At 39.5% G+C, this 26,995-nt stretch overlaps 1 protein-coding gene across 1 annotated transcript in view; it reads right to left on the bottom strand.

Annotated features, from left to right (window-relative positions):
• pde11a (phosphodiesterase 11a) overlaps positions 1-26,995 on the bottom strand; it is a 65,624-nt gene that overhangs the window by 36,602 nt on the left and 2,027 nt on the right. The window contains exons 2-7 of the mRNA XM_050049904.1: positions 26,624-26,782; positions 10,604-10,693; positions 9,870-10,010; positions 9,645-9,709; positions 6,688-6,820; positions 2,754-2,829 (exon numbers count right to left, since the gene is read on the bottom strand). Coding sequence (XP_049905861.1) covers positions 2,754-2,829; positions 6,688-6,820; positions 9,645-9,709; positions 9,870-10,010; positions 10,604-10,693; positions 26,624-26,782 — 664 coding nt within the window. The remainder of the gene's footprint in view (positions 1-2,753; positions 2,830-6,687; positions 6,821-9,644; positions 9,710-9,869; positions 10,011-10,603; positions 10,694-26,623; positions 26,783-26,995) is intronic.

The raw sequence follows: 26,995 nt of genomic DNA, 5'->3' as shown, positions 1-26,995 counted from the left end.
TAAGGGTGCTTTCACACCTGCCCTGTTTTGTTCAGTTCAATTAAACTTAAGTTTATTTTCCTCCTAAGTGCAGTTCGTTTGGGCAGGTGTGAACACAGCAATTGCACCTAAACAACCAAACCGAGACGTTCTTGAAGATGTGGTCTTGGTCTGGTTACAAACAAACTCCGGTGCAGTTTGTTTGTGGTGAGAATGTGTCCCAATCTTGAACCAACCGAACCAACTGAACGAAACGTTCACCTTCCTCTTCTGACTTAAACCCCAGAACTACTGCTTGCACCTTTATTACTGAGGCAAGTTCTGCATCCACCTGTTTTTTTTCTTGTGTAATATAAAGAGACTACAACTTGCTTTTCATTGTGCAACCCTGTGTTGTAGAATGACAATAAATGAACCTTGAAGTGCTAAAATGATTTTACTCACATTTGATATTTATCATTAAACTTCAATGTTGTTATAGTGTCAACAGTATTTCTTGCGGTTACGTTTTGAAGGAACCGACTGTAACCTTGGCGGATGACACAAGGACATTCGTTTTCTACCTGAATGTATCCTTGGCTTGAGAATTTCATCTCCTGCTGCTTTGTTTGTATAATGTTTTTTTTTTTTCACTCCAGATCCTCAGGTGCCACCCACACACACTGCATTTCTTTCTCCCCTCACTCTCTTTCTGTTCTTCTTCCTCTTCCCTCTCCCCTCCCCAACAAATGCACTTACACCTACGCAAAAAAAAAAAAAAGAAGCGTAAGCACACACAGACATTACGCACACACAGACACACACACAGGTCTTAACCAACCATCTGCGGCAGATATGCTGATCACTTTGCACTCAAATATAACTAATGACTTCCTGCGTCAGATCTCAGTGGACCGAGAGGAGGTGCTATCATTGCTCCTCCCTGCAATATCCAGCACCAAAGCCGAGACGAGAGATCAATGATTTATCAGAGTGTCAGTGTGGTGTTGGCCTGGGGCTGATCCACAAACACAAAGCACACAGCCAGAAGAAGGGAACTCCACCTCCAAGCGTGGAGTGATGCTGCAGCGTGGGTCTAATCACACACATGCAGCCTCAGCTGAACACACGCTCAAGCTCCCCTCTCCCCTATTGTCTGCTATGCAGCAAAAACGGGGGGAAAGAAATTTGAAACCCACATTATGAGTGCATGTGGATGCTATATGATGCTGGGACTGAATATACAATATATCTGTGAGGGGTGGGACAAAAATCACTTTAATTAAGTGTAGTGATTTTTCTTTTTACGATCTTTAAATCAATTTTTTTAATCCCTGAATTGATCAAATAAATGTGAAGGTGCAACGAAGTTGCCCCTTTTATTGTGGTAATATAAATCACGTGACGTCATATCAAGTGACGTTTTAAGAAGAACAAAGCCATAGCAAGAAAGCAGAAAATGGCAGACAGTCTGAGGACATGGACCTTCAGCTGCTCCAGTAGCCACTTGTATTTAGCCAGTTCAGCACAAACTCCCCACCAGATCAGCAAACTTTCTGTTGCTGCCTTTACACGAATTAGACCCTGCCTGCCGTGACCCCCCGCACTGGGGTTTGCATCAGCTGAATTTGAGTTGCTGCAACTGTCACTGAGGGTCCTACTCCGGAGCTTCCACCCACTCTCCCTCCCAGCAATTTTTATTCTACTGGCAGAGAGTGAGGCAGAGAGTGAGGCAGGAGGACCACGGGGTGCCCGAGCTAGCTAATTCTTGTCTCATTTGTGGTCTGATGACCAGAAAAAAAGATCAAGAGCAAAGAAATAAAAAATACCCTTTTTAAATACTAAAAAATACAAAAAATGTTAAGTGGTGGTCAATGTTGATATTGTGACAGACGTCACAAATAAATCAGTGTATGGGAAACACTGCATGATGAGCAGAGACAGCTAAATGTAACAGTTTATGATAACTTTATAAAGTTTTTTTTTTTATTCATTCTATTGTACATGCACATTTTGATCAAGTAAGTAAAGTGAAGTTAATATAGCACATTTCACAGAGCAAGGTCACAAAGTGCTTCACTGGAGTAAAATTGTTAAAAAATAAGACCATAGAAACAGTTAACACTTTATTTACCATTTTCTATGCAGTGTGTGATGCTGCTGAAATAACAGAAAGACTGACTGACATAAAACGTGCATGTTTTTTGTGTCTTTATATGTCTCATTATATAGAGTCTAGGATTTCACTTTTTCCCATGTCTAGTATTAAAAAAATTAAAAAGAAACTCCTTAATTGGATATATTGAATGGCAATACTTAAAAATCGCAATACATATGGAATCAGCACCCAAGTATTGTAGATCCAGAGATAAGCAGCCATGATATCTGCATCAAAAAGACTATGATCAATAACATGGACACCTGCTTCAAAGTTGTGGAAGCAGTTTGGGGAAGGCATTTTCCTGTTTGAACATGAAAATGCTCATGTTCACAAAGCCAGCAACCTAAAATAGAGTTTTCAGAGTTCCGTGTGGAAGAACTCGACTGACCTCGACCTTTGGGATGAACCAAATGCCAACTGCAAGCCAGACCTTATTGCCCAACATCAGTGCCTGATCTCAACAAATAATCACATGGGTGTGATAGTCAGGTATCCAGCCGTATAGTGTATTACAGTACCCGAACTTTAATACCTTTTAAAACACGTGCAAAGTTAAAAGAAAAATAGGATTAATATACCTAATGAAAACCTTTAGTACATACATCAATAAGTCAAAGAGAAAAAGTGGACTTACCAATGATTTGATGGTTGCTGTTCCATATGGGAACACAAAGCACAGAGCGGATGTGGAAGTCCGAGAATTGGTCTGCCTAAAAAGAGAAGGAGTGTGAATACAGTATAAAATGAGGATTACATCCATCTGCATAAAACATTTCCTTGCACTGTTCTCTGAAGGTCTGCCTCTAAAGCTAGGGTAGGCGGTTTAAATTTGGCGTCACTGTCCCAAAACACCATCATAAACTTTGAGCATATTGTAAGTCAGGTGCACTGAGAGAAAACTAGACTTCTGAATCTCCCATTGGCTTTGTTTTCAGGCAATCTAGCCCATGAAGGGAGACTTTGGCCAATCACAGGTCATTTCAGAGAGAGGGCGTTCCTATTGGCTGCTCTACAAATGCAGATGGCGTTTCTTCAGTCTCTTCAGTGAAAGCATGATTCAAGGTCTTGCAGTGTAAGTAGCTAATCTAGCACTGGCAACAACTGCCTTTACCACAGAGCAACCCAAAAAAAGAAAAACAAACTTATCAAAAAGAGAGGCTGACAATAAACAAAATAAAACACGTGTGAAGCATTTCAAAAAATTGAGGGACAATGACGCTAATAGTTTAGCCTTCTGCTAACCGATGGAGGTGGACACCCAGTCAACGGCCGCTGTTACCCGAATCCAGCCAACACAGACCCTAGCACCAGGGGACTGTACTGCCCTGCTCCTGCTGGATCAGCAAACTTTCTGTTGCTGCTGTAACACAGGTTAGACCTGGGTCTGCCACTGGCTACCACCCCACTGGAGACCATCTCCAGAGCTGCTGCATCTCCTCACGGCAGAGCAGTCCACGACGGTGGGGAGCAGGGTGGCTGGCTAGCTATTTCTTGTCTCATTTATGGTCTGATAAACAGAGAGAGCTCTTCAGTGAAACTGGATTTATTGTAAATTGAATCCACGTCAATTTATGGGAAACCCTGGGTTACTGTATGAAGCATGTGCATAGGCCTGTGGTCATCTGGTGGGAGGCTTTGGACCATGGACTGAAAAATAATGGACGGTGATACCATGATGTTGCACATTGGTTTGTGGACTCCTGTTTTGAAGTCATCTTGGTTTTTTGGAGCCAGAAGTGACCATATTCTGGCGAGAGGCTGGTGATTTGTAGGAGCAAGACACACTCTGAGAAGCAGAGGACACTATTGGATGTTCTAAATGGGGATATAAGCTGTAGAGGCCAAAACCTTGGGGGTCTACGGGGATTGAGTTGCTTCCAGAGCCAGCCTTAAGTGGCCATTCAAAGAACGGCTGTTTTTGGCACTTGTATGTTGGCTTTATTTTCCAGCCACGGAGGCTGCTGCTTACTTAGGAGAGAGAGGGGAGAAGGACGAGCTGCAGTGGGAGGAAATTTTGTTTTTGTTTGTTTTTTTGGATTTAAGAGGAGATACTTCTGCCTACCCCAGCTTTAAGTATAAACAGACTGGGTATTAGGATCTCAAAACTTCCTGATTATCAACCCACATTTTTAAATATGACAAAACAGGTGAATGAATAAATTACAAAAATAGTCTCTAGTGCAACCTTTCATGTTTACTTGCTCTTTAATCTGTTATTTTTATTTTTAAATAACAATTTTACTCATTTAAAACTGTTTCATTTAGAATTTAGAATAGAGCATCAAGCACTGATGCATTTGAGACATATTCAAAAGATATGTTTATATTCTTCAAAGTTTGAAATTAAGGATCTCTTCTGAAACTCAAGTATAGTATTAGCACTAGTATTGGAAAATTTAAAACGATACCCTGCTCTCTATACAGAGTACTAAGTATGCATACATGCCTCACCTCTAATGGAAGAGCAAGGCTATATGGAAGTATAGTAAGAACCCTTAAAGCACTTGAAAAGCGATACACAGTAAGTTCCCCCCTCCTTTCATTGCAGTGAGAGCCTGCTGCTAGCTTTTCCACCCAGTACACATTTTACATTTCTCTGTCACTGCTGCTTAAGGTTGACCATGTCAAACTTTTGCTGCTTGCCACTGGATGCAGAGCGGACTGCTGTGCTAGCCACTGTGGGACTCTGTTTAGATCTACACTGCATCAGCACTGGCCGCTGTGGTTGTGCTTCCTGGTTTAAAAGGGCCTTTATCCTACGGAGATCAATTAACAGCTGACAAAATGGAAAAATTAGTAGTATATAAATTCGCACCATGTGATGCCAAGAAAACAAGAAACAGTACTAGGTCAAAAGTTACCGGATTGGTCTTGACGAAATTTCCAAGAGGCTTCATCAGTTCTACTGACTGGCAGCAATAGTGTAGTTCGGTAAAGAGAAAATAGTTCCCACATGAAACTGCTCACAACAAGGTCTGTGGATTATCTTGAGTAATCAGGTCGTGATTTCTGGAAAGAGACATTGCTGTTGAGTTTTTCAAATGTACTTTTTTGGCGCTTTGATCACCACAAGCTGAGTGCCATCTAGTTCCATTACATTCAAACAAGGCAGACATCTCTATGACTGATATCTCCAATACTTGCCAGCTCACACCAAAATAATCAAGACTGATAATTGGCACCACGGGTCAGGAAAAAAATGTATTTCTGATTTGGGGGTGATTTGTCCCTTTAAAGGACAGCTTTTTGTATCTTTGTATCAAAACAATGTGTGTAGTATGTGTGAATGAGCTGTGGTAAATTTCCCTCCATCTCTCGCCTGGTGAAACTCCAGATGACAAATTGATACAAAACATGTATTTCAGCAGAGTTTCACTGGCACTTGGGACTGTTGCTTAAACTACAGGTTGTACTTCCACATTTTCATTTTGCCCGCCACCCCGCGGAAACAAAAAGTACAGAAGCAGATTAATAGACAGAATTTCTCTCTCTCTCTCTCGAACACAGACAAGAACCAGTAAAACTAGGCAGTGCTGATCGACTGTAAATCATGACTATGTAATTGCATTACCTATTTCTCACTTAAAATGTTTTTAGAAACATATTTTAGTGCTGTGTTTAGCTGTAATAGTGAACGTTTGTAAACAGGAAGTGGGCACCATGCTGTTTCCTGCACAGTGATAATGAAAAAAACTGAAAAAATCTGGATCAAACAGTAAAACTAGGCAGCGCTGATCAAATACAAACCAAGATTCTGTCATTGAGTTGCATATTTCTTGCCTGAAATGTTTTCAGAAACATGTTTTAGTTCACTGTTAAACTGTAATACGAGATCGTTTGTTACCAGCTGGCCGCCATTGTTTCAAACGGACGGTTATGCAATATGTCACTTCTTAGTTGGAGTGTTTATTGGTCTGGTGCGGCGCAGTGCATTCTGGTGGTTGTAGGTTCTCCCTCTGTTTTCTGTGATCATGTAGCACCAATTTCAAAATTATTTTGCACCTTTCTTCTGCAGAGACATCCTAGTTTATTAAAAGCCCACCTCTCCAGTGGTGAGATTCTTCTTTAAGGTCACATGACAATCATGTGAAAGATCAGAGCCCAATTAATTAACATGTGGATTGTTATGAAACCATGTTGAATTGGGTGTAAAGACAGGAGCTTAAACTGAAAAACAGCTCAGAGATGGATGTTACAGTTTGACTTCAATGGTCTCCTTCATCTCTGTTTTACACCATCTGTCTAACCATCAAAATGCATACTTATAATGCCCTCCTGACATCACCCCTGAGGAAGTTCCACAGCCATTAATGAATCCCATGTGACCTCATTGACTCGCCTGTGACATCGACGTGTGAACATCCCAAAGAGGATTAAAATCCTAGCTAGCTAACTAATGCTAGTTAGTGGAACTGAAGTGAAGCATCTTCAAAACCAGGCAGTAAGTCTAGCTTTGATTGAGCACTTCTAGAACTGCTACGACCTGAATGATAATCGTCCCATGCATATTTCATGTCGGTTTGTTCACATGGATGTCAAATTTGAAAGGCATGTCATTGTGTGTTTACCTCAGCATCAAAGCGAGGATCCTGATAGGCATCGCTAATGTTCACGGGGAGTCCTGTGGAAGCTACCAGCTCTGCGATGCTGTTGTTGATGAGCCAGTCAGAGTAGGACGATTTCTCCATGCTGTCTTTGAAACTAGGGTCAGACAATAAGAGGGGAGGATTATGAAAGAAAAACAATACTGGGCCAAATTTGCCCACTTGACTTTTTACTGGAGAGGTTTGATTCTGAAAACGCATTCCTTTAGCTGACAACTTTGTCATCATAAAGATAAAAACTTTTAGTATAGTCAAGAAAAGAAGTTTTTATTCTCTTTCACACCTGAACGCAGCTTATGAAGTAATGAAAAGTTAATTGTGCGGTTGTCTTCCTCATTGCCAAATACCCCCACACTCTGCCACAGAAACACCTGCATCCTTGCACACACTTCCTATTCCCATTTACTGCTGACATTTTACCTTCAAACACAACAAGGTAAATGTTCAGTGTGGCTGGAACACTGGAACAAAGATGGAGAGACACTGATGTCAGATCTTTTGAATCCCTTTTGATTGAGTGACACAGCTGTGTGTGCGGCAGGGGGTAAACCTGTCTCATCCCTGTCTCATGTCTGTCATTTAGCTGCCACAGACACACTAGCAGCACTGTACACTCACTCAACATTATCCTCCCCGTGGGGGCGGCAGGGTATTGTAAGGCACATTGGAAATCCTACCGTACGCTCGCCTTCTGACACCAAATTTATTCACCCAATTACACACGTGAATCTCGCACAGCGGCCATTGTTGTTCAGATGTGAACCTTTAGCGTCATCAGAGATACTGTACCTATGTCATGTTAGCTTGGTTTGAAATGTTTTTATTTGAAATCACAAGCTGTCTATTTATTATATGTCACATCAGAAACAAAGATCATTAGGGAGTGTGTAGTCAAAAAGATTACTACAAATTTCTTGTGTTAGGATTTTTCTTAATTACTGTTGCGGTTATCACTACTTTCTCGAAGTGACCGTATCAGTTACGTCATGTGCAGGACTTGGGGGGGGGATAATTTGTCTTCCTCTCAGCGTTGGTTTTCATCCATAAACATCCCACACAATATTAAGCCTCTCTTTCTCCACTCAGCCGTCCCTAGCAGTGGAGAGAAGCAGCAAAACCCAATTAAGTAGGGCTCCTACAGTATGCCTTCTATTCAGCATCAGCATATTACTCCCACAGCACTACAGAATATTCAATGTTTGTACTTCCCTTATTTTTTTGCCCTTGATGGAAGCTTTACGGATTCAAACCAGGCTCTGTGCAGAATTTACAGGTCTCACGGTGCCAAAGACAAACAAAGGTGGAGATATGACTGTTTGGTGAAAAGATTACTGGTGTGACAAGTGTGGGAAAAGGAGGGCAAAGGTGTGTTTTTCATCAGGCCAGGTGTTACTCTCTACTGTGACGTATATCTGTTTTACAAACTTCACGTCTGTTCACTTCCTGTCAACTCTACAGTAACGTTACCTTTGCCTCCGATCATAGTGATCAAGTGCTTTTTGATCCTTTAAATTTAATGCAACAAATGGAAACACAGATATCCTTGGCACTCTTAAGATGCTCCCTGGATCAGACAAGCAGCGCGTTAAACCAAAACATAGAGTGCAATGCAGAAAACTCCCATGGGTGTGCAAGAGTGAGCCCAAAGCAAGGCATAAAATACCCCTTTAACCTTTAAGCCATGTTAGGACTGTGAATTAGGAGGGTGGAGACAGGGGTGGAGGAGGTAAAGCTTTAGCAGCAGCAGCAGCAGCAGCAGCAGCAGCAGTGTGTATATCAGCATAGGTGAAACATAGGTGATCAGTGAGTAGGACGCCATATTTAAATGGACTGCCTTGTTGTAAGAATGGGCAGTGATTGATGTGGGACTGATTAGAAGCAATGATCAAATCAGCTGGCTGTTAAGCTGGTTACAGCTGGGACGTTTGACCTCTGTGTCCTGCATGAACTAATGCAAAGCTTCATTTACTTTTCCTTCTTCTATATAGTGTTATTGATCATTTAAAAAATGTGGTTAGCCAGTCACCTAGCCTCGCTATTTACTAAAATGCAGTGTTGCAATGTAACCAAGTAATAATACTTTATTACAGTATTTAAGTATTTTTGGGGGGAGTATCTGTACTTTATTTGAGTTTTTGTATTTCTGTCAACTTTCTTTTTCACTCCAATACATTTCCTTAATAAAATGTATACTGTTACTCCAGTACATTTCCTCTAAGCATCTTAGATACGTAATAAAACGTGGGGAAGGAAGGGAGGAGGGACGGATGAATTAAGGAATGGAAGGGAAGGAAAAACTGGATTTTGTTCTTTAAACCTTTTGAGTTGTGAAACAGACCTTGTTTTTCTTCTGGTGCAGTGTGATAAACGCTCCATTTTCAAGGTAGCGTACATTTTATGAAGAAATAAACTTCATAATTCTCAAAATTCTGACTTTTAAAAAAGGTTGCTAATGTGGCTATTTTCAAACTCAATGCTTGGAAGAGCTGCCAAAAACGATGAAATCAATTGACAAACGCCGTCTTAAAAGAGCGATCAGTAAAGCTCCGAAGAGCTGACCACCCTCCGTCATAAACTTGACGGTACTTTTCTTTCTTTTATTAGCCAGCTAGGCTAACTGACTGGCTAACTTAGCTATTTAAAGACTCCGGTGATTATCAAAATGATCAGTAACACGATATACAAACTCAAACAGTGAATTCTATTGACAATTTGTACAAAGCGAACTGTGAAAAGTGAGGTTGAGTTAACAAACTCTAGAAACACTTTGATCACTACAGTCTGAGGCAGAGGTTAAGTTACTGTAGAGCTGACAGGAAGTAAACAGACGTAAAGTTTGTGAAATGTATATGTCACACTGCGTTGTTCAGGTAAATAACTGAGGAGCAGAGTAGATTTCAACACTGAAACAGTATACATACCTGCTTTCAGTGTCTGCACTACACTTAGGGGACAGTAGCTCAAACGACTTGGTGAACTTCACCACCTGAAAGATTTGAAAAGGGACTTAAATTCCTGGAAAAGTTTTAATGGAGATACACAGTGTTGACTGATTAAAAATCTAGGAAGACAGAGAGAACAGACATGGACAAGTGGACAGACATACATACACAGCAGAACAGCAAGGGGGGGGGGGGAAACAGTACCGGTGACTCAATGTCCTCCAGCAACTGAACAGAGCAGCGCTCGCACTTTAGCAATGTCTGGGCACGGTGCATGATCTTCCTGACAATCTTCTCCAGGTCAGTCTGCTCCTCAAACAGGTCATTGACTACCTCCAAGAGTGCCTGAACACCAGTGACAGAAAAAGATACCACTGCCATTATCTTCAACAATCTGAGCCACACGCTGCTGTAAAAACCCACTTTAGATAAAGACGTTTTGCCTCGCTCAGCTGTTAGAGCAGGATTATTATTATTATCCTTAAACCATAAAGCAACAGGATGAAATAACATGATCAGCTTCCCTAATAAAAGTAAATTAGGCCCTTTATCTACGGCAGTGTCAATCCAATTTAACACACAAGCACATAAAAATCATAGTGTGTAAAGGCAGCTCTCCTCATTTCTTTCTTCTGTTCACTGAGCTGTGTTCTCATTATGTTCTCTTCCATCACAGATCAATGTGTGACATAAATTAGTGCATCTCTTCATATTCCCTAGGAGATTTAGATCATGGACCAGGCCCTAGTCTGGATACAGGCCCACCCCCCCCCCACCAGATCCAGAGAAAATGTCCATGCAGGGCTGCATGCTGCTCTGTGATCTCCCCTGCAGTGGCAGCAAGTGGGCTGCTGCTGATCAATAAACGGCCTCAATGTCAGCATCAGGGGGGAGGAAGTAATGCTGATCCCAGGGATGGGAGGGTTTATTATCCTTACCCGACTCCGGTCATACTCCTTCCTTGAGGCGGCGAAGAGTTGGGCGTTGGAGATCGCAATGCCACAGAAAGGCAGGTACATCTGCAGCACCTGTGGACATATTGAACAGACTAATGTCAAAACTGAGCTACATACAGACAAGTAAGGTTATTTATGACACATGGTCCTTGATGCCACAAAATTACTGCTGTAATATACATATATTTATTTCGAGCTGTCCTCCAACTTTAAATGTCCATTGAAATGTGACCTTTTGCATTTTTTTCATATCTTTAAAGGCATAATGCAGAGTTTTACCCATCAGTAGCTCCAGTAGTTGTGAATTTATGAATGAGAAACTTATCCTCATACAACAGTACATATACTTTACAAATTAGCACCCCTACTGGTTAGGTTCAGTTTAGGAAAAGAATGATGGCTGGTCATTGTTAAGTTCCGTATGTAACATAGCATGATGATGTGATGTTACGTATGTGCGTGACCTAAAATGTAAATATATAAACAGGTCCACACACCACACCTTTTGGAAATTTTAATCGTATCACCACATGTGACATTTTGGGCACCAGCCCTTCATCAGACATGAACAAGATAAGGAGACACACCTCTGTATATACAACCACTGGTGGTCGCCCAGCAGATCATGTGATGACACATGTAGCTGTGCAGAAACCGAGTTCAGCACACTGCAAAACCAGTACAAAATTACAACACAGGAATTCAGTACATTTACAAAAAAATACATTTACTAAAAAATACATTTACAAAAATATATTTACAAAAAATACATTTATAAAAAATAAATTTACAAAAAAATACATTTACAAAAAATATTTACAAAAAAATGTATTTACAAAAAATATGTTAACAAAAATTATATATTTACAAAAAAATATGTTTACAAAAAATACATATACAAAAAGGCCAGCAATGCCGAGAGTATCACCTTGAATATCAGATCACTGAAACATCAGGTAAAAAAACATCATAATGACATGCAAATTCAAGGTCAAATTGCAGAAGAAGATATTTTTATTCATATATTTAGGGGGAAAAAAGGCATTTTCTTTTTTTTTTTTTTTTTTTTTTAATAGAGGCACCTCTAATACTATAAAAAGTAGTGATACTCAATGAGAAACACCACAGCGATGTAATAAACAAATCTTGGGCAGCATGTAAACATCCCAGCAATGGGAAAATACATGATGTACAGTAATACAGAACCATATGCTGGGGGAAGAGTACCCACACAAAAATATATCTATAAGAGTAAGGCACAAGCTTCACTTGTACTGTAAGTACAATACAATATTCACAGAAAAGCCACTGTATTAGGACATACTTAATTTGTTTCTGGCATACTAAATAGTATGGTGGTACGGGTATTGGAACACACTGTTGGTCTCACACGGGACACGAACAGCAGTCTCCCTATTCAAATTCTGTGTTTATTTGACCCAACCACTAGCTTGACCACCTCCCTACTTCGACTTTATCACTATTCGTACAACACCTGACTTCCTCCTATGTTGTCATCATATAAGGACAGCCTGCAACGCATAGGTCACCTGATCACAGCCTCCGTCTTACGATTATGTGCGTTATATACGAATTATAGTGCATTACTTTTCGTAGGTATAAGTACAAACATTGAATGAAAACAGTGTGGAATGTGTCACCATTTGTCTGTAGCGTGCATGTAAGCACCACAAAACACAGTCCTGCCAATGGTTTAACGCTACTCCACTCATCTAACGCAGTGGTTCCCAACTGGTCCAGCCACTGGGTCCACATTTCTCCTTAGTCATTAGTCCAAGGTCAACACAGATTAATATATTCAGTGTCATACTTGTTTATGGCCATGCTGTTGAGCTAGTTTGCTGTCTCTGTCAAGTAGCTGTCCATTATTCACTCACTCTACAGCAGAAAAGGGCACTTTAAAATAATAGCTCTGTGCTGGAAATTTACCGTACTTGTGTTTTTTTACAAACTTGGCACGTTCACGAGTCATTTGCAATCCATACAGAATGGACCCATGACCCACTTTTGGACTGCGACCCACCAGTTGGGAACCACTGCTCTAACGCACAAAGAATCCTCAAAATGAAAATAGTAGCCAATTTTAGATCTGGCTATGAAATTAAAGCTATTTGTAAAAGAAAGCAAACAAAAACAGAGAGGCAGTGAGTAATATTTTCATCTGAGGAAAACTTAGCTGTTGAATTGGAACAAATAAGAAATGGCCGTTCATTGGCATCATTACTTGCCAGGACAGATAAATCAATTCAACTGACATTTTACCGTTTGACTGATTAGTCTGACTTGCTGTGCCTCGGGCTGATAACATAAATTCCTTATTTCACTCATATTTTCTTCACATAAATAATGTAATCACTTGATGTGGCCTAATGACTTTATTTAATATGCATCCTGAAATCAAATTAACGTCTTATTTAAAATTGAACTACATTTCTTTCTGTCTTACAACTCATTCATAATGAACACCAGCATACAGGATGCGGAGAGGTGGCCGCAGCTGCGTGCTGGTGTTAAGACAGCTGTGATATGATACACAGGTTGAATTCTATACAACTACAATTACCCCAAACCATGGCCTTATCTGAGAGGCACTCAGCCCCTGTAACATGGGATCAATAGGATTTAGGTTGAGTGCTTCCTTACTCTGCCTCTTTGTTTAGTTATCTATCTTTAGCATCTGGCTGCTGTGTAAACAATACAATCAGTACAACAAACCCACTAATATTTGCCAGCCGTCAGTGCGACCTGAGGGTAGGGACACCACAACAATACATGAATGGGAAGTTACTCAGCTGTTGCTGCTGATATAGGGATATCTCTTTCACCTTTTGGAAAAGATAATTCATCAGTTACTCATCAGCCACAAATGAACATGTAAAGAACAGAATACTATAGCACTGTGTTGATGACTGGGAAGCTTGTGCCTACTTTAAAAAAATATTCAGTAGTCCCAGCCCAGCTGCCAGAAGGAAATGTTGACATTATCTGCAAACCATGAAAATGTTACATTTGCATGTTTCATGGGTATCATATCAGTGTTTCTAAAGTGACATATGAGCTGACTTTGTTACAGGGCAACACATTCTCAATCCGACCTCGTTACATGTTGACGTTGTGGTCATGGACTTTCTACGTACGACGTGAAAGGTACCCTGGGTGCGTCGGTTATTGGCGTTCTGGGACGCCGTGTCAAGTTCTGCCGGTTACATGCATTGTCTTCTTTCAAAATACACTTCCGTTTTCACAGGAAATTTACCATTTACGTACAGTCTCTTTAAAAATAAACGCACTACGTCGTTCCTTCAACAACAAACACATATGGTTAGGTTTAGGAAAAAAGAACAGGGTTTGGCTTTAGAATCTTGCGGGACACAAACTTATATCTCATGGGTAAAAGTCGGTGTTTGTTGGACCCATCCACCACAGCAGTCGGACTTTCACCGCCTTCACTTTCATCCCTGTCCCACCCGCATTTCCCCTGACGCTGCCGGGCACAGTTAAACTATAGCGGCAATCGGCCGCGTATCATGCCAACGTTAAAGGACGCCTTTTTTCGTTGGTGTCTGATGCCGCAAGTCAATGCCCAGGCACCGTATTTCGATGACTTCTGAGTGAGACCGGGCTCTAAAGGGAGGTGAAGTGGATGGTGTGACACCTTGGCGAGATGCCGTCAAAGCTGCAGACCACTGTTCAAGAACAACAGGGTGTTTTAGCGACCCATCACTATTTTTCCAGCCTTTTTTTTAGGTACAGAAAGCAGTTGGTTTTTACCAAGGCATTTCTGCTTTTCCTGCCAGGATTGTGCCCTTTGTGTAACCAAGTGGTTTTTGTTCCTTAATAACCTAACCACACTTTGACCACAGCGTAAGTTTCCTCTACATAATAGCATACAAAAATGTAGTGTATTTATGATCTGTCGAAATGTACAATGGGTTGGCAGTCATCATTGAGTTAGGGACCCCATGTGAAGAGACATCATGTGCAGTTGGATATGGACGAAATTAGTGGACTAACATTGGCTATTTATCTTATCTGCTTTAGCTGAAGATATAAAACATGTATTTAAAGCATATTTCAGGATAATACAGTTTTTTTCAGTGCTCTAACAATTGATTCATAAACTCACATGACAACCTCACAGCTCTAATTGCTGAGGTCATGATAATTGTAGACCTAAAAATGGCATCACAGGCTGGAGAAGGTTGAGAAACCCTGCTCTAATTGCTCCAATTTCTCTTCACAATCAAAGAGGTCTCCTAGGTTAGCTACACATCTTTAATTTCTCATTCTATATTTTAATGGTAGTATGGTGATCTAGATTTAAAGAGCGTGTTGACTTCAGCAAGAATGGGTTGTTTATACTAAAGAGAGACTGAAGAATGAGGGAATATTACACCCAGTGGTGGAGTGGTAGAGCAATCCTTGTCCGCCAGACCTTATAAAGAGAGCTCGGATCGTGCTTTATTATTCTTATGTTTAATGTATGTGTGTTTTACTGGTTTTATAGTTTTGTTTTACGTTCTTTGTTGCATTTTGGAGGACCACAAAGGAAATATGCCGTTTGGGTTTAACTGAATTGGAATAAGACTCTGGTTTATTGCCAAGTAGATTTTCACATACAAGGAATATGCCTGATATAAACATAGCAAGAGAAATGAAATTGAAAAATAAGACAAATATTGCAAAAATCAAGAGACATAAACATTGGGTAGAATAAATGTATAATAAAAATATTACAAAATACTGTAATAAAAAATGTACAGTATATCAGTATTAAAATAAGTTTGGCAGCTCTGGCTCAGGAGGCAGAGCAGGTCATCCACTAATCAGAAGATCAGCGGTTCGATCCCCAGCTCCTTCAGTCTGCATGTCAAAGGATCCTTGGGCAAGATACTGGACCCCAAATTGCTCCCGTTGGCTGTTCTATCGGTGTGCATGAGTGTGTGAATGGTTACTGAGCAGGTGGCACCATGTATGGTAGCCTCAGCCACCAATGTGTGAATGGGTGAATAGGACGTGTAGTGTAGAAGCGCTCTGAGTGGTCAGAAGATTAGAAAGGCGCTATACAAGAGTAGTCCATTACCATTTGTTTATTCAACCTTTATTTACTTCTCAGAAATACATTGAGCGGTGGACCCTCATTTTCAGTGATGCCATTAAGCAACATAAATCACAAGTAACCTAAAATGAATGAGCAGTGCAGTTTTTAGAAGTTGTAGAAATGTGCAAAACTGTCCAAACATTTTGCAGACGTGTACAGTATGAGATATATAAAGAACGTGGAATATACATGGATGTAGTCCCAAAGATGTGCATTAATGTAACGCATACAGATGGATGTAAAGACGGGGGATAGGAGTGGACGAGGCAATCCTGTCTAGAAAGTACATCTTTATGTTATTAAACTGCTTTCTTAATTATGTTGTTGAAGCAACTTAATCGCTGCCTAGATTATGTTCTTTCAGGTAATGACACACTACATTGATGTACTGAGTAGGTTTTAGAAGGAGGTAGTTTAGGAGATTGCGCACGTACAAAGTGCGGGACCTTGATACCACAACTTTGTGTTCCTGTCCGGATGCCTGTCTAAGGTTTAGGCAATAAAAGCACTTTGGTTAAGGTTAGGTCAGGGAAAGATCCTGATTTCAGTTAAATGTTAATAAAAAATGTAATAAAAAAATAACGCTGTGGTCACTACCAAGCGGCAACCTCCAGAGCTGAAAAAAGAAGCCAACGTGAAAGTGCCAAAAACTGCAGTTCCTCAAATGGCCACTTGAGGCTGGCTCCAAAAGCCAGTCAATATCTATAGACCCCCATGTTAAAGTGCCCAACTTAACTGCAGAAATAAACATGTTAACAGTCTGATACAAAAAAAAACAGTTGTGGTCTCTATAGCTAATTTCACAAAGGAGCAGCACACTGATGATGTCAGAGGGCTATGATTGGGTAATTGCAGTGTTGATCCTGGAATGCGATGTGGGATGTTGATGCAGGCAAGACACTCTCACTCCAACCTCATCACATAGTGACATTTGGTCATGGACTTTCCACATCCACATACAACGTGCAAGGTACCCTGGGTGCATTTGTTGTTGACGTTGTCGGATGCCGTGTCAAGTTCTGCCTGTTACATGCATTGTCTTCTTTCAAGATACACTTCACAGGAAAGTTAACATTTACATAAAGTCTCTTTCAACATAAAAGCACTACGTCAGCACAACACCGCAAATTGAGTTTTTTTTTTCCTTCAACAACAAACACACATGGTTGGGTTTAGGCAACAAAAGCACATGGTTAGGTTTAGGAATAAAGAACAGGGTTTGGCTTTAGAATCTCACGGGACGTGAACACTGCTGTCTTGGGTAAAAGTCCTTTCTAACTTTTGCCCTTGTCCCGCCATGTTTCCCCTTGATGCTGCCAGGGCGCCTTTAGACTATAACAGCAACTGGTCATGTAGCATGCCAACGTTAAAAGACGCCTTTTTTTTTTATTGGTTTCTGACTCCACAAGTCACTGCCCAAGCACCGTATTTTCGACAACATCAGAGTGAGACCGGGCTCATCCCGGAGCATTTCCTTCTTGGCAAAATGATGTACCTATATAAACAGAATTTTTAGGAGACAGGGTTGGATGAGGCTAGCTGCAGCCGGGGAGAAACTGTTCTTGTGGTGTAAGGTTTTGCTCCTATTGTATTTTTATCCCTAATGATTGGAACTACTGATGTGCAGTGTTATAGTATTTTGCTTATAGTAGTGCATTTTTAATCATCATAATACTATAAATCCAATTCATCAACACCATAAAAAATAGAATTCTTCTGGTCTGGCATATTGCTAGTACAAATTTAATAAATTAAAATCTCTTCCACTCAATTCTAATCATAATGTGATATGAAATATAACTCTGTCACGCTAATGAGTATGTTAACTTCATGCACTTCATCAAGTCATTATACATAGTCAAGCGCCTCATGCAATTGTTTTCAGACATGGAAAATGGATGATGCTGAGCAATAAGGTCATGCATAATGCTTTTTCAGCTGTCCTATGGAATTCTCTAATAATGATCTTCCAGAAAGGCAGTGGCCATCAATAGCCCCAGCAGGAGCAGATTCATTAGCGAGCAGGACTTTAGGGATCTGGCTATGGATCTACAGGCAAACGCGAGAAAAGCACTGCTCTCTCTAATTACATTCTGTCAGGCAGGCCATTATACAAGGTTGCATTACAAACAAGACGTTTTTGCCCAGAGACCTGTGGACTGACCAGTAAAGAGTGGTTTAATAACAAAACTAACTGGCCATGGCCTCAGGGACAGTCAGTTCCTCTAACCTCAATGACTTCCGTTCCCACATTTGGAATTTCATATAAGGCAAGCCGAGGGAAATCACACAGCCAACACTTTCACTCTCCTCTCTTCTACTACTCTACTCCTCTCCTCCTGCGCTCACTTTGCATGTGTGGTGAGGTGATGCCACTGTTGTTTTGCCAAGAATTGTTCTCAGGAATGAAAATGAAGCTCTCCGTTTTCTCTGATCTCATATGGGACCCCCTCGCTTGTGTCAGCAAAGCACATAGCAGTTTTGCAAATACACTTAGCAATGATTGCTTCTTTTGAAGGTGATATCAAATATTTATGCAACAGGAATCTACACTCCAATAAATTTCACAAAGCAACTCACTGTTATACATTATTATCATCTACATGAATAGTAATGTAATAACAGACATGAGGATTCTGTTTCCTCCCTTTGTGCTACATAACATTTACATATTAAAATTTCATACAGTCAAATGTAACTGTTGAAATATACTGAACAGACTGGCTTTAATTTATGGGCACAAATACAACACAGCTAATAAACACTGAACCACACCAGGAGTGCTGCTCAATAGCTATTATCCATTAAATAATTCAATAGTTCCACACATAGTTGGTACATGGAAAAACGCCAGGAGCAAAGCGAGGTCACATCAGCTAAGCAGCCGATGTTGCATCAGTGCAGTAGCATCAAGACACATCAAGTCTTTGTGAATGCTTATTGCTCCCCAGACGAGTATCTATGTGGCCGTTATACATGTGTTAAACTGGATTTATGAAACCTTTTTAACTACAGTGAGCCTTTTGAGGTTTTCTTGTGCTTTAAACACGTTCACACAAAACCGAAAAAGAAACAAGTCCTTTTTCTCAGAAGATGAACTGTGATGGATGATATGGGATAAGAGCATAAAGGAAAGTATAATCTAAATTGGAACATTTAAAACAACAGTACAGTGTCAGACAGCAACACAGAGCAGGACTATTTCCATAATCTTTATCTTGTCTTAAGAGCAGATGTTGGGAAGGCTGATTTAGAGCATCAACAGCACCCTATTAGCACATTAACATCAATGTACTGCCACCACAGTTGGCAGTGATACAAGGTTGTTTACACATGCTAATTTCACAACTGAGAAAATCAGTCAATTATCAATTAGCACCAATGATTAAGAATTACATAATGAATGAATTTACTCATCAACAGTTGAATGTAGTGTTAGCGTGCTTTTTTGTGAGAATTATTATCTTATTTGCATGATAAAGACCTGGAAATTTAATCAATGGCGGTAACTTTGTATTCCACTCATAAATTTGAGATGCTTAATGTGGTCAGATATAAAGACACAGATTGTTTTAATTCAGCTCTCAGTTCAGTTTTCATAGTATGGCTAAAAAATGTTTGAAGAGTAGTTCAAGTAAGGTATTTTTGCACAGTTCCTAATCAATTATTTCTTATTATTTTGTATGTGGAATATGATCGTATGTAGAAACTTAAACACAATTAAACTATTAGACTTGGAGGAATAGTTTCATTTTTAAAACTGTAAAATTTAGAATAACCTAAATCATCAGTTCCTCCAAAACCATTTTTCTTTTATCCTGCTGTAATTTGTGTAAGTATTTATACATTACAGGTTAATTAAGACATTATTAAAATAATATCATAATAATAATATCATTATATGTAATAAGTTCCAGTGAGAGTGAATATTAGTTTAGCTACCTCTTAAGATCTCATGGGCCTTTCTGTCAGTGGCAGCCTGTGTAGCTAGCTAGCAAAGAAGTTGACTGTATTCCTTTCCTTACTTATTATGTCAACTACTTTTGTTTCAATTAAATTTTTGGGATTACTAATATGGCATTCAAGTGAACTAAACTGAAATAAACTGTATAATGTCCTTATTGCTGTGTTCTCGTTAAAGGGGAACCACCTAAATTAAGATTTCCAATATGGCCCAAGAAAGTTCAGTCAGTATTTGTGTGCATGTACATGAGCGCCTCTCTCTCAAAGACAGAAACTAGAGAAGTAAGTCTCAAACTTGTGATGTCACAGGAACTGCTCTATAGACAATGAACAGGAGCCTATGGCAAGCTGTTTTAACATTTAATCGCTAGACTGGATATTCATTACTGATATCTGCAACATAATTTTGCCTAGTCAAACCTCTTATTCAAGATACCTGTAATTAGATTTTAGTCATAATTCAAGTTCAAGATATCTTTAATTATCATCAATTGAAGATATCTACATGGTCCTTTAAAGATATCTTGAATTGAGTTTCAGATAGTCAAAATTACGTTGTAGATATCTGCAACTGAATTATGACTAGTCAAAATGACATTATAGATATCTGCAACTGAATTATGACTAGTCAAAATGACATTGTAGATATCTGCAACTGAATTATGACTAGTCAAAATGACGTTGTAGATATCTCAAACTGGAATTATAGATAGTCATAATGTAATTGTAGATATCTATAATGACAAACCCCATACACATGAATGGCAAAAATAGTTTGAATCTTACTAGTCAAAACTGAATTACAGATATCTGTAACTGTAGTTTTGACTAGTCAGAATGACGTTATAGATATTTGTAATTCAGTTTTGACTAGTCAGAATGACGTCATAGATATCTGTAATTCAGTTTTGACTAGTCAGAATGACGTTTGAGATATCTTAAATTAAAATTCATACTAGTCACAATGACATTACTACTAGTCAAAATGACGTTATAGATATCTATAATGGTAATTCCGGATAGTCAGACTTAGCGATTAAATGTTAAAACGGCTTGCCATAGGAGCCCGATTTTATGAACCCACAGAATGTTTTTCTTTTTTACACCCAAATTAGCTTTATTTTATTGTAGTGTCCCCAGTTCTGAAACAGATGTGGCCATATACTCAAAGCATTCCCCTGGGTGCTCTCAGTGTCATCTATAACATCTTTCTCAATTAAGATCTTATACCTATGACATCACAAATTTGAGTTTTAGCACTTTAGTGTTTGGATTCGGAAGGGAGTTGTTCACATTTAATAATACTTTTTGGACTGTCTTAGAGTATAGGAATAACATGTATGAATTTTGAAAATCCATGTAGTTGCTCTTTAAGAGTCAAATTGTTTCATAAGTCTGTGCACATTAACACATGGTGACAATCCTCGAAGGCCACAGCTGACTATAAAATACTTAAATCATTTGCACTGTTTGTTGAATGGTTACAGACCTTACACCTTATAATGATCACCACTTGAAGCTCAAACTGGCAGCAGTTACTCTGATTTCCTCCAAGACCCTGCTCCATGGGCAGTGAGCCACAGTCACAGCCAATTTATTATGGAGTAGTGGCACAAATAGGTGCTATGATGTCTTTCTGATACTCAGACCGGGTTATTGAGGCATAGGGGATCCCTCATCTTCTGTGATACTGTTTTTCTATGACACTAGGTACATTTCAGTCCATTTCATTTGGATTTCACTCACATAGAGATAGAAACCAGCCAGTACTGGATGTTTCACAGCTGCTACCAACAGTGAAAAGTATATAAACTATTAATAAATTACTATTAAAAAAATAAAGTTACCGTTGGTTTTTTTTACCAGACTGTTCTCACTATTTAATTATTTGTCTTTACCCACTTAGTCATTATATCCGCAATACGGTGTCAATATTTTGTGAAAGCACCAACAGTCAGCCCTACCGATATCAAATTATCTGGTCATCTTGATATTTTACTTTCTCCATATTGCCCAGCCCTCATATCATATCAAATGTAACAGTCAGGCTTTTTCCAAAAACACTGCCATGCACGATCACTCACAGCTCTTGCTTTTTAGTTGAATTTAAAGGTCAGTTACACTGTGATATGAACTTTATCTGCTGGAAACACAAACTTTTGTCAATCCAAATTACCACACATCCACACTATCCTATAAGCAGAGAAATGGGTCTAATGAAGGCAACCGGTAACCATTAACCACTATCTGTCAGATATCTGTTTGTATTATTGGTTCTTGTTTACTTGTTCTGAGAGTTGTCCACTCAAAGGTATCACACTTTGATGGAGTAGGTGTGGATATTTTACTTTGGCATCCCCCAGGGTACAGTTTTGGGTCCTCTTCTTTTTTCATTTTTAAAACAAAATGTCCTCTTTCTCTTACATGCAAATAAAAATGTGGAAGAATGTAAAATGAATTGGTCTAAAAAAAACAGTAACACTATGCAGTTAAAATGCGCATTGGTTGTGCATTTGCTCTAAATTCAGAAAATCCAAATTGTCATTGAAGCACCCCTCCAATTTCTTAAAACAAGGCAATATCAAAAGCAGGATAATAGACAAGAAATCACTATTGAAGGTCAGCCTCACTTAACCAGCACAGAGTTCAGTTTTAACCCTAAATCACCTCATCATCCCCTCTATCTGTTCCTCTTTGAGTGTCTGGGCAGCCAGATCTGCCTTTATTGTTTCAGGTCTCCACTTCTCAGTATGTCATTCACATTCACATTCACATGTGTTATTTACCCATGGCATGCAAATCCCTCATATTACAAATGTTGTTGTGCAATTGTTCTTTTTATTTTCTCTTGATTTAAGTAGATTTTCATGACATTTTGCTGTTATATAAAGACCTTCGTAAGGAGCCAGTTTGGTATGATGCACTGCATAAATCTGATTTGATCTGATATCCTGCAGGAACATATTAAAAGCATGGGGCTCCGAGCAGAAATTGTGTTCTCTCTTCTTAAGCTGTAGATTTACATTGGGAAAATGTGGGAAAGCAGTTATTACAATATTGCTTTGAGCCAATCTGACAGGGATTTTGGCAGCCAGAGGGAGCACAGCGGTGAGGTGAGAATGCTCTTTTACAATCGACTCACGCAAATGTTAAACTATATTGGCAAACGGAACCTACATGGGGGGAACTCGCACTTTATTAAGAGAAAATTCATGAGAATGTCTGCCTGAATAATACATTTTATGTAAAATGTATTAAAAGGCATGCAAATTAAAAGAAAAGCTAAATTTAGATAATAACACAAGATGTAGAGATAGTAGGATGAGGTCAGCTTATATACTTAAATTAGGTCAATAGCTATATTCCTCTACAGACAATAATGAGACAATGCAATTATTCATGGGTTGAACCATTATCCAAGCCCTCCAAAGGACTCCCATCCTGCAGGGTATCAACACAACACAATTAAGGCAGCGTGGGATTTAAAATCAGCCATATAATGTGTTTAAATATCCTATCAGCTTTCAATACACAGATTTGTTGTAATGAAGGAACACCAAAGTTTTAAATGACATCTGCTTTTGCAGTAATATCTCATGCTTTCAAAAGTGTGATACATTTTCTTATTACAAGGTCTCCATGAAAGCAGAGCTGCAGCTGTGCTATGCAGGGAGCTTACTGTGTTCTCTGACGCTAGCAGAGCATTTCATTACTAATTCAGCTGTAGCCATCCCGAGCATTAGTGTGACGTTAATGCAATGTGAAACAGACTCAAAACATCAGAAAGAAAAAAAGAATTCCTAATCCGCATCTATTATGAACAATGGATGTAATGTTGACAGTCGAGCTCAGACGGAGAAAAACATACTACAAATAAAAACCTACAGTCATTTTCTTCAGTGGAACCTAACTCTAACACAAAAGCACAGCTAGCTTTGTGCTTTCATGTTTCATCTCTTCTCCCCTTTAGGGCCTCACAGCTGTAATAAGAGAGCGAGTCAGTGTATCGGCTTGTCACCGCCTTTCTGCTACATCTATTCATGTGTGCTGATGGACGAAACACGTGCACCTCGTGCCTCTCTAATGATGGTAATAGGTCAAATAAACATTCATTCAGAAACAGAAGACCTATCTGGATCAGTGCGAGATGTAACACCCCCACCTACTGCTTTGACATATTTGTATATAATATAATTCATTCACTAACATCTGTGTCTTTGTGTTTGTTGCAGCTGCCAACTTGACTGATCTGTTTACTGACTGAGCTGATTCACACAGAGGTAAAATAGTGGTCATACAGCAGCATGCTTCAGTCCTCTTGGATCATATGTCTGATCACAAAACTGAACATCTGCACTCTTAGAAATAAAGGTGCTCACTAGAAGCACAGAGGATCCCCTCGTTTGTCCCGATAGGAGAACCCTTTTTGGGTACTGGCAGAACATTTTATAAAGGTTAGAACCCAACATGAAGGGTTATACCTAGAGCCATCTGTGAAAGCATCCACCAAAAAACTGCTTTAAGAGGTTTTGTTTGCAATCACGTGTCTATTATGTGTGCAAAATGCAGATGGAGGACAGGAAGTGATAAATCTATACAGAATACAGAAGAAAATGACTACATAAAAGGGTCAGAAGAACCTATAGGCAGCAAGTATCGGCAGAAAACTGAAACGCATTGAATGTGATCCATACACAATGAGGACTTTTTTTGAGTTTGAGTCCACGACTGATGACTTTTTCTTGGCATGTTGAGTAAATGTTCACATAATCCGGTCGAAATTAATCTATATTTTTAAGTGTATGTCATCCAAGAGAGAGATTTAAAACTTAAGTAAAAAAAATGGGGATGGTACGGAACTGTTCCATTGGTTCCACTCACAACTTTTCACAGTGGAAATGGAAAAAAAGCGTACCGAACTGAACTGTACCGTACTGTATTGCTTGGTGGAAACCGGGCTTTGAATACCCCTTTCTTCATTAAAGGGTTCCTCTGAAGGAAATTGTTCTGGGTAGACTCTCAGCCTTCAGAGGGAACCCTTTTGGGACCCTTATTTCTAAGAGTGTATGAACAATTCATAGCAACTTATCTCTCTAACTTCTCTATTTCTATCCTGTGCACACAGGTACACACCTTCACATCTGGAGGAGCTGGCACCTGCCTGATCTGTTGGCTACTGCTCACAGAAATATGTGATGATGCTGAGAGACAAGCTCTCACCTAGCTAGAAACTTAGAACTGAGACTTGTACTCAGGGCAAATATGCTACAAGGCAGATTGAGCTTTTAGTTTAGACACAGAAACAAACAGAAGCAAACATTCCTTGCTGTTAATCACACAACAGATATAAAGTTAGTCTTGCTTGTGAAATATTAAGAACGGACAGATGTAAAAGCCTAGCATGCGCTACGTTCAAACTCCAAAGACAATATGTGATGTAGATAGCACCCACATCTCCATTTGTTCAGAAAATCAGAAACGAAGTAGATACAACACAGAAAGTCAGTTTGAGCATCAGGCGACAAAAAAAAGGTTCCCCTAACTGATGAATCTCCCAACAGTGGATGAAATGTTCCATAGCACGTTCAGTGCTTGCAGGTACAATGCAAATAACATACAGACGGCACAAAATGTGTAAAAAAAAAAAAATCCCATTTTTACTTCACAAAATCCATCTTGTTTTTAATATATCTGCTACTGCAAACTCATGAGTATAACAACATTGACTGCAAAGCAAAATGACAGCACTACAGCCCTGCTATGTTTGTGTACCTCTAACACCACATAACAGTATTTGCCTAAAAAAAAAACATCCCTGAAATGCCACACATGAATCATGAAGCCTATGAGCATTTTACTTCAGGCTTGTTCTTTCCTCTGCACTACACTCCACTGTGCTGCAATAATAACAGCAGTCTAAAGCCACAGTAGCAGCTCTGCTAATGTCAGCATGACATCATGCTTATGACAGGGTTAACATGCCGATGGTTAGCAGGTTATCTTTACCATGTTCATGTCTTACTTTAGCATGTTAGCATGCTAGCATTCTCTAGCTAGGCTGATGGGAATGTCTGTAGTTTTGCAGGTATTTGCTCATATACCAAAAATATTGGACAGCTTTAAACTCTGACCAGATGATGGCGCTAAAATAAAAAAAAAAAGGTCAAGGTAGAGCCAAAGCTATTGCATAAAGGGGCTCTTTGGAGAAATGTCTGCACACAGTTCTCAACATGGAGGTGGCTAAGCTAACAGCGCTAACAGTTCATTTACAATTTCAAGGCAAGACTTTTACTTTTACTTACAGAGTGCTTTTACAGTGTCGTATTAGTACTTTCATTTAAGTAAAGGATCTGAATACTTCTTCCACCACTGTTAGGATGTCTGCAAAAGATGTCTTTGCTCTGTGGACAAGCCAACCACCATTGCTACCCCCCCAAATATGGCTAATAATTGTGACCAAAGTACACTACTGCCTCAGAACCATAGTTACTGGCTTCTTCAAATAAACCACTGGTATTAAAGCTTTATAAAGGTGTGATGTCATCCATCTTTTCATTTATTTATCCAAATAAATAAACATCACACATCATAAGTCGCGATTCTATTTATACACAAATGAGAAACAGCCTGAACTAAGCCTGCCCCAAATGTTATTCTTATCCATTTGTGCCTGATAAAGTTCTTTGATTCAGACATACAAAGATGAAGATGAAAGTCTACCTTTAACATGTGCAGAAAACATTTTGGACACAAGGACTGAGACATCAAAAACCACTTGTAAGTCACGACGACATATAAAACACAATTATCTTGATCTATCCTGCACATGCCAAGCACGCAGCGGGACACATATTGTGTTATGACAGCGCGTGATCCTCACCCAGCATTTATGCTCACAGCTATAATAATGAAATTACCTTTTCATCATCTTCAGTGAAGAGTTCTCCACTTGAAGTCTTGTTGATGCCCTGAGCGACTCCAATGATCTCTCCGTCGCTGTTGCGAATGGGCATGCACAAGAGGGACTTGGTTTTGTACCCTGTCAGCTTGTCGATTTCATCACTGAACCGACGATCCTGAAAACCACGGGGACAGTTTAAAGTTAAAGACACAATGTAAGAACTTAGTGCAAAGAAATGCATATTTTACTTTTGTCTTTGAGATGACAGTGCAAATGTACAGCTCATCAGAAGAGATGGTTTCGATACCGTTCTTTCCTTCATTGCGATATTTGAACTCTGCTATCGGCCGATGCTGATTACAGAGCCGATACCACTATATAAAAAAAG

The sequence above is a fragment of the Epinephelus moara genome, chromosome 7, assembly GCF_006386435.1.
Source record: "Epinephelus moara isolate mb chromosome 7, YSFRI_EMoa_1.0, whole genome shotgun sequence".
NCBI classification, from domain to species: Eukaryota; Metazoa; Chordata; class Actinopteri; order Perciformes; family Serranidae; genus Epinephelus; species Epinephelus moara.
The sequence above is the reverse complement of the archived record's forward strand: the minus strand, read 5'-3'. Positions and strand labels throughout refer to the sequence as shown.